This window comes from Lipophrys pholis, assembly GCF_963383615.2.
Source record: "Lipophrys pholis genome assembly, chromosome: 10".
Taxonomy (NCBI): Eukaryota; Metazoa; Chordata; class Actinopteri; order Blenniiformes; family Blenniidae; genus Lipophrys; species Lipophrys pholis.
This window is the reverse complement of record NC_137640.1, coordinates 7,565,624-7,579,098: the sequence shown is the minus strand read 5'-3', so window position 1 is coordinate 7,579,098 and position 13,475 is coordinate 7,565,624. Positions and strand designations below refer to the sequence as shown.

The 13,475-nt window shown below is 38.8% G+C and overlaps 2 protein-coding genes across 2 annotated transcripts; one reads left to right on the top strand and one right to left on the bottom strand.

Moving 5' to 3' along the window:
* The first annotated feature begins 718 nt into the window (after nucleotides 1-718).
* Nucleotides 719-5,231, top strand: ebna1bp2 (EBNA1 binding protein 2). The gene is made up of 9 exons (XM_080474006.1): nucleotides 719-939; nucleotides 1,229-1,312; nucleotides 2,191-2,363; nucleotides 3,200-3,323; nucleotides 3,572-3,661; nucleotides 3,787-3,862; nucleotides 4,020-4,101; nucleotides 4,217-4,388; nucleotides 4,510-5,231. Exons 1-9 carry the CDS (start codon nucleotides 844-846, stop codon nucleotides 4,555-4,557), a joined length of 945 nt encoding a protein of 314 aa, XP_080330132.1. The 5' UTR covers nucleotides 719-843; the 3' UTR covers nucleotides 4,558-5,231.
* Nucleotides 5,171-6,578, bottom strand: cfap144 (cilia and flagella associated protein 144; the record flags this gene model as incomplete). Its single annotated transcript, XM_080473073.1, has 4 exons — nucleotides 5,171-5,260; nucleotides 5,887-5,990; nucleotides 6,067-6,126; nucleotides 6,458-6,578. The coding sequence occupies 4 exons, from the start codon at nucleotides 6,576-6,578 to the stop codon at nucleotides 5,171-5,173; spliced, it is 375 nt and encodes a 124-aa protein (XP_080329199.1).
* Between the last annotated feature and the right edge of the window lie 6,897 nt (nucleotides 6,579-13,475).

Here is a 13,475-nt window from a genome sequence, read left to right as displayed (position 1 = left end):
TATTTTTTCAGGTCATAGTAAGCTGATGTATTACTATGTCAGTTAGAGCTGCACATTTGAAAGGATAAGAGTGTGCAAGATTATACAGAATATTTTTGTCCTGAGCCATGGTAGTTACAATCATAATTATTTCAGTAGGCTAGCTGACCATCATTTTTATCTGTATAATGTTTTGGGTGAAACATGATGCAAAATCAATGCTTGCTGCAAAAGGTAACAGTCCTGAAGGGACCGATGCTGAGTGGTTAGTTTCGATGACATTATCCAATGCATTGTGGCTGTGTTTTGTGATGATCACAGAGATAAAGGACTGCCTGGCCCTTTTACTTCTTAGTAATATGTTAAAGGTTTTTCTTTACAGATTTTCGCACCTGTGTTCTGCATGTTTGCATAAAATACCCCATATAGATTTTAACTCCTGTTGGGGTTATGGCATCAGTGGTGTTTATTGCTAAGAAGACACATCTGCACAGTGGTTAGAGTACAGCAATAGCAATATATTAATTTATTCACATTTTTTAATTGGTGAAAAAAGACCTTTTAAATAGGTTTAAAAAAATTAAAAGGAATAAAATTAGTTAATACGATGCTAAAATCAAACTAACAAATTTGTATGTTGTGTCTATAATACACGTCAAGAAATAAGCCAATGCTCATGTGAACACAGTGTGGCGCTGCCGGAACTTTATTTCAGTAGGAACGTTTTTCTTTGGCCGGCGGACATTTTGGACCGTACATTTCCTGACGTCACTTCCTCCACATGTGAAACGCTCCTCACATGCGAAGAGCAGCGCAGCCTCAAGTAGCCTCTAATATCTGATTAAAGGCACATTTAGTCGTCCTATGGCAGTAGATAGCAGCGTGATGGAGACACAGGAAGAAGAGACGCTGCTCGCCGAAGACTCGGAGGAGGAAAATAGTGAATTATCAGATGGAGAGGTGAGTTTATGGAAAACATGGGCCAACGTTAGCTCACGCTGCTAAACTTCGAAGTTTCCATCTGAGAGCTCACCATAAACTATCTATTAAGGTCTCTCTCTATGAACTGTTCTGCAGGATAACTTGTAATGTTCATTGCTTTTGAGGGCAAAGACGATGGAGAATGTATCTGCTCAATAAGCCCGATCAACTCTCATGTAGATCTGTGTGTTTCCTCGACCGTGTGCTTTGTTTCAGTACTTTTAAATTAATTAATCTAAATATGTTTTTCTCTCTCTCTATTATGCAGCTTCAAGAAGCCTTCGCAAAGGGTTTGTTAAAGGCTGGCATGAACGTTTTGGTTGACAAACCCAAAAAGTCCATTAACAATGTGGTGAGTGTCTTACATTAAAACCAATTGCAAGTGTTTATCTCTATTTGAACTGTTTTGAACATGATTGTAGGATTAAACCTTTTTTCCTCGTGTTCTGTATTAGTTGTCACTTGTAAAGCAGTCATGTCCGTGTTGTTAGTCTGACGTGAGAGCTACACTGACAACACAAGATAAAACCTCAGATATCCAGGCAGAGTCTTGTGTTGGGGAGATTTTTTAAACTAAGTGACATTTTCAGATATTTGGAGTTTTCAACTGAAATCTTAAAATAATTTTTCACATGTGTATGTCTATATGTTTTCATAATGGTATACACTCCAGCTTGCTCGAGCAATTTGCTAAATTAAAAACAATGCTGATGTCTTCAATCACAACTTTTCAGTTGAAGTTACTAGTTTGTTAGAAGTCTCTCTGTTGTAGTAAGAATTGGGGTGATAAGACAATCGTATGAAACCCAGAAAAGAAAAGCAGTTGACAGCGATGCTCGGAGCTAAGATATCACTGATGCAGTCAACTCCCTTATTGATAGTATACCGGCAGTTGCTTCAAAGTCAAACCAGGAAATGTTTTAATGCACCTGTAGTTTTTTTCGGGGTGGATTTATAGGTTATTATGCTGTCATTATCAAATAGCTTTCTTATAATTGTTCAATGATTAATGAACAATCAAAAGTAACTGTACTATTTATGTGGTGCATCAATACTCGTTGAGAAACTGCTGTTTGTTTGAAGTCATGAGTTGGTTGTGGTGTTGAGAAGAGAACACATATTTACCATAAATAGCTCCACCATTGATTACTTAAATGTTTTTGTCAGTGTCTATTATGGCAAAACAGAGGATTGAATGATTTATAATTTCACACTTTCGTTGTCACTCAGGAGGGGATGAAGCATTGTCTTGCAGACCTGCGTAAAGACCTTCCCTGGGTGGAGAGATTGGATATGACCAACCCGCCTGCGGCGGACATCATCACCAAAGTCGAAGGAAAAGATCCAGCTGTGACAAACGGGGAACTAAATGCAGATAATGATTTCCAAAGGGAGATGTTCTTGTAAGTTGACATAGACGTTGTGCAAAAGATGCTATATTTTAGCAATAGGAAGTATCACAGAAATGTTGACAGTGACTATAAGATATTTAGATTGTGTCAAGTGGTGTCTGTCTATATTATCATTTGTCCAGGTATGAGGCACCTCATAGCAAATTCAATCAGGCCAACTGGACTTGGACATATGTCTTGGAAGACGCTTCACCCCTGAAACCCCTGAGGTGGCTATTCTAGCCTAATCTAGTGAACACCATGAATTGAGGAAGTTGATGAAGGGGTGAAACGTCTTTAGAGACGAATGACCGAGTCCAGTTGACCTGATTTAGTTTCCTTTGAGATTAATCAAGTGGCGCCTTCATGTAACTAAGGGTGATCCCAGCGGTTTATTCCTGGGCCTGTTCCACTGATGTGTACTGTACAACACTCTGTGCTCTTGACCGTCTTTAGGAAACTTGTAATGTGGTTCAATCAAACCTGTGCGATATAAAACCTGTTCAAGGCTGATAAATCCAAGCAAGAGTTGGTGTTGAAGCTATTTTTGTGCTGCTGCTTTTTTTTTTTTAATTGGCTAGGACTGAGTTAAATAAGGGTTAAGTAATAAATTAATATTTCTCTTTCAAGTGGGTGCAAAATAACATGAAGAAAACTACAGACACGTGTACTTTGATGTATTTCTGATAGTTATTGTGGCATGCACTATTCTAATGGAGTTTTCATTTGAGATTTAATAAAATCAAACCATGAAACAGTTTAACAGTGATCGATTAGAGCACGGTAAAACCCCATTTGATCATTGGCACAAAACTGCATCTCAACCCCGTTTTGTGTTGAACTTTCAGCTACCGCCAAGCTCAGGCCACAGTCCTGGATGCTCTGCCCCTCTTGAAGCAGCACGACATCGCCACAAAGAGGCCCGATGATTACTTTGCAGAGATGGCCAAGTCGGACCAGCAAATGCAAAAGGTGAGCTGCCTCTCCATTAAGATTAAAGAGAAGTACGTTTTTAATGTCATGCATTTAATTCTTCCATCATACTGTTTTTAGAGCTACAACCTATTTTTTTTTTTTCTCACTTGAAGTTATTTAAAAGTGCAGATGAAAACTTTATTTTGAACCACTTACTTTGTACAGTTGGTGTCCCCTCCCCTCCCCCCCATTGGATTTAAATACGAATGCTGGAACAAACGCATGTTTTCTTTTCGTTTGTTTAGATCAGGAAAAAGCTGCTCTCCAAGCAAATGATTCTGGAGCGGTCGGAAAAGGCCAAGAAGCTGCGAGAACAACGCAAGTTTGGCAAAAAGGTTGGTGGCTATTAGAGGCGTTGCCACTCTTACATCCAAGGAATCCGTCACTGTTGAAGTGAAGTACAGAGCCAAGATTTATACCAACAGTCGGAGAAGTGACGTGTATTTTCAATTTATTTCAGGTCCAAATAGAAGTGATTCAGAAGAGACAGAAGGAGAAGAAGGCGATGATGTCTGCTGTCAAGAAATACCAGAAAGGTGAATTTCTGCTTGTTTTTACTTTAAAATACAGTTTAGACTTTCTGGTTTTTATTTACCATTTTCTTAAGGTTGATGATCTGTTGTTTTTTGGGGGGTTGTAATTGATATGTCTTCATGTTTTAGATTTGACAAATCTTATTTTCATACCCTTTAGGAATGACCGACAAGCTGGACTTCTTGGAAGGAGATAAAGGCAAAGCTGCTCCTGAAAACCCAAAGAAAGTAAATAAGAACAAGTAAGGCGTTCCTCTGCTTATCTAAAGTTTCCTCTTGACATGTACGTATTTGTTTTTTTTCTAAACAAAGCACCCTGTTTTTTTTTGTTGTTATTTCTTTTTTACTACTCGACAGCCCAAATGCAAAGAGAAAGTACAAGGATCAGAGGTTTGGCTTTGGAGGCAAAAAAAGTGGAAAGAAGTGGAACACGAAGGACAGCCACAACGATGTTTCCGGTTTCCGCGCCAAAGTGGCGAATTCCAGACCTGGCATGGGAGGAAAGAAAGGCAAAGGCGGCAACCAAAATGTGAGTCGAGCTCATATAAAATAACACCGTCTTGATTGATTAGGTGTAGAGAGCTTGTCATGTGGGAGGTATTTATGGTGTTGTAAGAAGACACCTAACATCTTTAACTGGGGTCTTTCAGAAACGTCCGGGCAAGGCAGCGCGCAGGAAGACGAAGAGTCGCTCGTAAAAAAACTGACAGGCCCGGCAACGGACTGGACTACGATGTTGTCTCTGGGCAGGATTTTCGACACCTGCTCTCCAATGTGTCCCCGTTACATCTTCGAGAGACACCAAGGGGACCGTGGGCTGTTTTTCTACACTTTACTACAGTCCATAAAACGTTTTTGGATTCATGTAGAGGTTCACGTTAAACTCCCCTCAAACCACTCAGACCTCCTTTTATATTTTGCAGTGGACTAAAAGAAGAATAACACACCCAAATGTAGAGGCTGGTGAAGAGGATTTGTTTAAGGGACTTCTATAAATGTAATTGTCAGATATGATAAGATATAAATGGTTTCACAGCCATTTTCTGTGATTAAACCACATCTGCACCAACCCCTCTGCTGTTTGAGTCACACTGCGCATGTTGTTTCTTAAATTTGTTGTATGCTTTTATTTTTTTAAATTCAGCTTCTTGAGTCATAATCTTTCATGTAACATGACAGTTTCCAATATTGAGCAGAAATCAATATGATTAGGACGTGATGGGCGCGTGTATAGAACTGCCACCTTTTCGCTCACGCTTGTTTGTATAATAAAGAAATAGACAAAGTGACGACGTCGTCAATGGCTGAGCTTCATTTCCGGAGGGCCAACTCTTGATGTCTTGTCACATCTGTGCTTTTTCTGAAGAAGTTCAGTCTTTCATCGTGTCGATTTGTTGGGATCTACAGGGAGGGAATGAACTCTTGTTAGTACCTGAAGTGAATCAAGGGCGATTCAAGTAAAGCACCGTCAAAGATGACTATTAAGGTTAAAGTAATGTCAAAAACTGCTGCCAACAAAATGCCTTGTAATGATTGGAAGATACAAGTTTTATGGGCTGTGGGAGATACTTTGAAATAATTCTATATTTTCAGCTCTAGGAGGGCAATCTTAACAGGATTTGTACTGATTGGGCTCCTGCCTGGGAAAGACTGGGAAGTTTGCATATTTCTTGGACGCGTGTGTTTTCTCTGTGTCGTGTTTCTCTCAAAGACATGCCTGTTACCTCAATTTGTGACTCCAAATCAAATGGCCTCTGTCAGACTCGTGACCTCTCCCGGATGTAATCTGCCATTGTCATCAGGGGTCATTCTTTTCAATTTTACTGTATGTGTTGGTGTCAGCCGCCTCTGCTGTCCAAACTTCAGCTAAATGTTTAATGTTTTATGCCAGAGAACATGGAAAATAGTTCAAGATTTATGGAGAAAGCTGCTTATAAGGCTTTCTCTATTCAGCTCACAAGATACCTTTATGTCCTGAAACATATCTGGTGTGGACTATGCTACTTCACAAGACGGCATTTCCTCACCAATGGAGTTGAAATCCAACCGATCTCTTGACTCTCGGTGTGTGGGGACGAATATTTCTGGGTGGGCACCTCACGGGCCTTGTGGAAAGCTTTGATGAACTCACCTGGGGAAACGGGCTGTAAATAGTGAGGCAAATAAAGCAAAAATATATCATGTCTTTGAGTTGAAAGAGCACTTACAGTTGTCTACAATGTCCTCTGTTGGTTTCCGAGACATGGGTTTGTCCGGCAGTACATGCACTGAAAGAAAGACACACATTGTACGGCGAGGGAAACGATGTTCTGTGGAAAATACTAAATAAATAGGAGCTTGCTGTGAGTAATAGTAGATGTAAAGCCTGTGGGGAGCTGTCTCTTTAACATAAATAATTTCACTATTTGCACACAGTGAAAAATGGCACAGGGTGGACCTTATTGATTTGTATCACCAACACATTCCATGTTAATATGGATCTTTACAGTACATAAGGACATGCTGCCGATGGAAGTTTTTGTAAACCCTGAATCGTCCGGAGAATATAAAATACTTAATAATAAACAGAAAAAATGAGACCATAATCATTGTACTTACACTTCCTGAACGGGTTGACGGAGAATTCTGTGTGGAGCTTTTGCAGTCTTTGCTCTTTCATGATCGTCTCCACGTGAATTGCGTTTTGATGCACCAAATCCGGTTTCTCCTTTTGAGCCATACTACTACTACTAATAATAATGATAATTTAAAAAAAAAAGCAAAACACTAAAATATGAAATATATTTAAAAAACACCTTTGTGTGGTACGGAGGACAAAATCAAGGCGCCCACGTCGTTGGTGTGATTAGTCTGCATGTTGCCTAGCAACAGTCAACACTGCCGCGCGCTGCAGCATGTACAGGCGAACACGTGATGGCGCTAAGAGCTCAGGTTTACTTAAAATGCAACGAGCTCGCAGCTTTGACTGTTAAGACGTCTCAATTCCGTCTGTAAAATGTGTTTTGTTCTGAGGTGTCATTTATTGAGAGGACTTTGGCTGTACCTGGGTGGGATCTATTTGTTATGACCGGATTCTTAACTACAACATTTGTACAAAAGACTCCCATCATAACCACAAACATCATCCAAAAATAATAATTTTGACTGTAATTTCCACTTTATCTGCAGCAGACCTCATAAGGGTTTTGCGTTATGTCTGAAAAACAGTTCAAAATGTGTTATTAAAAAAGATATGTCCAATGTATTTGTATTTCGTGTTGACACTTTATAATTTGCTATTCTGTAAGTGAGTGGTTTCATGATAGATCCTGACTTGAAAAAGAAATTTAGATGTGATTAAGGTACCAAAGAGATACACTTAAAAAAGATCAATAATTTAATATATATATATTTTTTTTAAAGTTTATGGTTCATATCTTGTAGTTCCTTTTAACACTCACCAAAAATAGTATTTTCACTCACTATTCAGATGACTCAATCTGTGATGCAAAAAATGGTTCAATTCAAATCTGCTATTACAATAATAAAGTGGAGTATCAAGGTTCAAGGTCACTTTATTAGTACCCATAGGTATACAATGGTTTGTGGTATATGATCCAAAGTATTACTAAAAGAGTTACATTGAAGTGCTTTTTTTTAAAGGGATATAAACCACAACACTCTCCTTATGAAAAAATACAGGCGTACATTGTCTTTCTAACTGAATAACTCACACTCACATGCAGGTTATCAAAATGACTGAGAATTAATTACGTTATACCTAAAAAAAAAAAAGGTTGAACATGAAACAATAACTAACTGAAACTGCATTGTATTTCCACAGTACTACCAAGAATGTAGAATTATCCAAAACCCATCATTTGATTAATTCTGTGTGTTACTAACTGACACACGTAGGGCAGTGGCGACCTAGAACCTGGAGAAGCAGTCTTAGGATCGGAAGGTTGCAGGTTTGAATCCCTCAGTGAAAAAGTCCCCGGTGTGGGATTCAAACCCTCAGCCCTAATGTAGCTGCCCACCACATCCAAAAATAGGATGGGCAAATATGGAATAATTAATTCCCCGAATGGAATTAATAAGATGTGATTAGTTAGTTAGATGACAATGATAAATATGTGATTTAAGTGTTTAATTCAGTCTCTGCATTCACTGGTAAAGAATCAAAGCTGGAGTCCAGAGTGTTTAGAATTTATAGGTGTTTTATGGTTTTCGAGAATAAGTGTGTTTTTATCTAGCTTGACAGATTCAAACTTGATAGAATCAATCAAGAGAAATTCTTTCAGAGCCAAAGTCACTGCCCCTCAGCATTTTCATTTATAATCTGTCATTTTACAGCATCTGTTGTTGCATCTGTGTTGAGAGTTGTCTCTTCATCATGCCTGCTGTGATTTGTCAGCGCAATGAGTATCTGAAGCTCCTTCCTTATTTCTAATATTGCAGATGAATTGATGAAAAAACATCAACCCACAAACATATACAGTATGTATGGTAAATAGCATATATGTAGCATTGAATTCCAAGAGAGCCATTAGAGGCTGATAAATATTGTTTTCAATAGTCGACTAACTCTACACGTCAGAAAAATTAGACAATGGTTAATGTTTCTCTACAACCACAGTCAAAAAGACAGTATATAAGGATACAAAAAAAAACAATTACATCAGATCATATTCACAATTGGACATACTAATATGCTTGAAAATGACTCCTATAAATCATTATATTGTTGTCTGGTACTTTTTCTGTTAATTTGTTTAATCAGTGAACTTGAGCTTTCAGCTGTAATTTATTGGGTGGCAGTGCACCAATTGAAAGTGAAATAAATAAATGAATAATGGCATTCAGCAGGAGCTCAGAGGGGTAAATTAACCATGCATGAAGATCACCATAAAATGATTCGCTAAAATGAAACCTGTCATTTTGTCTTATCTTGGAAATGGTGGAATATTTCTGCTCCTATTCTCAAAGTATACAGTATGGTCATTTTGTTTTGCCCGTTCAAACCTTTGGTGTGTAGCTAATAATAAGGATTAAAAAAAATGAAATGTTGAATATGTGTTTGTTCTGTAGCAACGTACTTGACCCACATTTATAAATGCTCATTTTAAATTCTTTCTCCCCTGATTTTATTCGTCGATCTTTGATATGATTTGATCCAAATCAGTGTCACGGGAGGCGGGAAATTCCCCACCTACCCCTGTTCTCGTGTCCAAGTGTCCTTGAGCAAGACTGAACCTCAAACTGCTCTCATTGGATGGATAGTGCGCCTTACATGTAGGAGCCACATGCATTGGTTTTTGGTTTAAAGAATCTTCCTATAAGATAAAAAAAAAAAATTCTATTCTATTCTATTCTATTCTATTCTATTCTATTCTACACAGTTTTGTGATCTTCAGGAGCAACTGGTGGTGTTCTGTATTTGTACTCAGATGAGCATTTCTTTGAGTATATTGGTAATAATTACAAATAATTATCAAATGAATTGTGTCTCATTTAGGTGTGTTTTCATTTGTTCTTTCTATCAATTATTTGTTAAAGTGTGAGATCTGCAGGCCACATGGTGGTGTAATGGTTGCTGTTCTTGCCTCATAGTAAGAATATTGTGGGCGCAAGTAAGTCTGGTCTGAGTTTGCATGTTCTCCCTATGAATGCGTGGGTTTCCTCCAGCTCCTCTGGTTTCCTCCAGAAACCTGCGTATGAGGTTAATTTGGTGACACTGAACTACCTGCAGGTGTGAATGTGTCTGTATCTGACTGTCTGTCTGTCTGTCTTTGTTTTATCTGTGATCGATCGGTAAAAGAACCGAACTGGAAAAGTGATAAAGACGACAGATGAGTGCTGTAAGGCTGCGCCGTGGTGCAGTGGTTAGCGCTCTCGCCTCACGGCAGCAAGGTCCAGGTTCACATTCTAACCAAAGCCTTTATGTTTAGAGTTTACATGTGTGTGTTTGGGTTTCCTCCAGTTCCTCTGGTTCCCTGCCACAGTCCAAAAAGACGCATGTGAGGTTGAGTAAATCTAATGAATTTTATCCCTAAAAATCCTTAAACAACTAATACATCACATTTAAAAATATATTTTTGAAAATTGAACCACAGCGAATATGCTCTGGTGTAGAGCGTTTCCAGTATTTCTGGTATTAACGTATAAAAAATGCTAATTTTACGGTTCTGCTTTGCGAACAATGGGATTAAACATGTGGATGGCGACTGACATGGTATTGGTAATATTACACATAATATTGGTTTCAAAGTCAAGTTTCTTTACTATATCATGCTCAGTTTCCTCCTGACCTGTCAACATAAATCACTTCAGCGTTGTAAATCATTTGAAGCAGTTATGAATTGCCCCTGAAGGATCCCTAACAAACCAGAAATACTACTGTGCAAGAAGTACTAGGCATTATACAGTCAAACTGAGTCAATGACTGCTTCACAACACGCTTGCTATTTGTTAAGATATTGAAATCTCAAAAAACAATAATCAAGATTTTTTTGGAGTGCTTTATTTATGAAAACTTGAAATCTAAATGAAACCGCGATGCTACCTTTCTCAACACAAACCATCAGATTCGTACTGCACCTCACACGGGACCCAAATGAAAATCATTAGATTAATACAGCAATATTTTACCGCAAAGTACCAAAATAAACGTATTGATAGAAGACAACTACGACTTTACTTTACAATTTATTTGAAAGTAGTCGGAGTGACTGTGTGTGCAGGCCTTGTTCGTGGGAATGTTTAATGACTGTGAACATTTCAAACTAACTGAGAACAAAATTGCAATACAAGTAAAAAATAACTGTCCAGAAGATAAGTGACCCTGTGACCGTGCCATTGGTGTTTGAGGGGGAAAAAAACAACAACAAAACAGAACAGAATGGCATTTCTTCACATTGTCTTGGAGCACACTTGACTTCACTGCTCTCAGTGGTGTCACAAGCCACCCTGAAATAACTGTTGCTTGCTTTGGATGCACTGATGTACAACCAAAGATCTCTTGCACCGCCTGGAAACTCCTCGCCGCCTGTCTCCTCAAATAAGAAAATCTTATTTCCACTTTTATTTGGTTTCCACTCATCTTCCTCTTTCTCCCGCAGCCTTTCTCCCTTCACACTGTCCCATCTGTTCGTCTTGGAAGCAGTCTCGTTTTCATGCTCTCCGATTCCTGTCTTTGTTGATTGTGTGAATGGGATGTTTGTGTTTATGCGCGCGCACGACTCCTCTCACAGTAACAGACAGCTTAATAAAGGCTGTGACGTTCAGCTCTTGGTGCACGCTTCATAACCTGATTCATGTCTTATTGGCCCTGTGTGAAAGATATAATCGAAGCAGGTAATAACTCAAAGGCTGTGAAGGCCGGGAGAAGATTTCAGCGTGGGCGGGTAACAAGTCCCCTGTGGTGTTTGTGTACATGGGCGAGGGAGAGTGAGCAATATGTATTACGGGAGGATGGGAGGGCTTGTGGTGTCAAGCTTTGTTCCCTGGCTCCTGTCACAGTGTCGGACCACGTTATCGTCAAAGCAACTCTCGAGTTCTTCGGGCAGACGATGCTCAAAGGCCGGTTTGTGAGTTTGTTCAACCTCTACTTGCCAAGGAAGGTACAGCAGCTGCTACGTGAGGTGATCAAATATGACAAGGTTTCAGTGAAGTATTTCCCATTCTTCCCATGTACTATGCAGAGACAAAGGGGAGGTGTTTTGGGAGAATGTGTACATTCAGAAGTGGACATTTTCACCACTTTTATAGCTGTCAGTCACATGTATGTATTCCCCAACACACACGCATCTATGGTGATGAAGCTGCTATGCATGATCCCCTCATTGGGAGTACACTGGGTGGGTACTTGTGGCATATGAACAGGCGTTTATCAAACCACTATTTTATTTTATTCAAATTTTAACATTTTATTACAGTCGTACCTTTTTTTATTGTGTCACTTTTACATCTTACATAAAATCAGTTCAAAATGTATGTTTGTTTGTTTTTTAAAGTAGTTTGATATCATATATTTTTTTCCCCCTATTATTATGATTTGTATCGCTGGATTTACTGTTTGTAAAAAGTATGCACAAAGATAAGGACATTTCAGGTTAAAAGTGGCAATAGATTATTTCTTTCTGTAATATTCCTTGTCGAAATATCTTAACGCATTGATAGCTTCATTATTTCCTTTTAAATGTTGCAATTTTATTAAAGTACATACATTTGTGGGACGAGCAGCAAAATGGAGTACGTTAGTGTGCCCATTCAGACTGGTGAGGCAGCTTTTCTTTGCAGGGGATATTGACTCTTATTTTGAAAACCTGGTAGTAATTGACTCTTATTTTGAGCAGCTGGTAGATATTGACTCTTATTTTGAGCACCTGGTAGACCGAGGAGATGATTATCAGGTGACTGATTGACATCTGATTGTTAGCATGGGCTCTACTGGAGTAACTGGAGTCTTTTCCAACGCTGAGCAGGCCAACTTTAATGGATCTGGATTGGACCCACACATTAGAACAACTTCAAGCAAAAAAAACAAAACAAGTTGCAGCATCCTTTGGTACCATCTGCAAGATGAAGGCCAGATCCAATAAAACCAGAATGTCAGAGAGAGGAAGTCACAAAGAGCATTTGTATGATCAGGTTGAGTGGGATGTTAATGCCAGAGTGACAAACAAAACCACATGGGCTGAACAGTGTGTGGGCAGGCTGGTGACCACCATGGGAGGGAGGGTCCAGGCTGTTAATACTGTGTCTGGCCCGTTAACACATTACTACAACTACAACGACTACCGAGGCTCCAGTTTGGTAACCAAAAGAAATCTTTAGATCCACCCAACAACAATAAGCATGAGTCAACAGCAAATAAAAGCTGTTTGGGGTTGGCAGAGAATATTTACTCACCCACATAGAGCTCTGTTACCAATTTAGCAAATGTGAAAACATTTGAAAGGGAAATAAAGAAAATTACTACTGGTCTAAGAATCATTTCAAATAACTATTGTCACAACAAAGAAAAGAAATATGCCACAAAAAAAAAAAAAAAGTCAGTCAATCAGTAAATAAAAACTGCTTTGCAGTCATACTTTACATTTTGAAAAGAAATTTGAAAACAAAAGAACATCGCACATAATTACATTCAGTATTGCTTATATTGCCTTCAATAGAGACGCAACTCATACATTATAATCAAAACTAATTCCGCCTCCAAACAAGCTGAGAGGTGTTTTTTTTTTTTTACTTGGTTAGAATCTACTGATGACGCTGTCAGCTTTTGTTTCCTTGCTAAATGTATACTAGTTGAGTTTGAAGGAGGCCCATTTCTGTGTTTATGAGCCATTATGTGTGTGCTGTCTCGAGGAGAGCTCACTTAAGATGAAATGAAAAGCCAGCAGCTCTGAATGACACCACCTAATCAATCCTAAACCTGAAGTGCAAGGGTAATTGCAGACAGGCGCGCTTTAATGCAGATTGTTTGATCACATCATCAAAACCACCTTTCACGAAATAAACCTCCATCCTAATTTGAATGAATGATTGGAAAATGGATTCAGATTCAGACGTGGGAAGAGATGAAATGGTTTGTCTGGGATGTGATCCTCCTTCCTCTGGATTCATGCTTTCACCC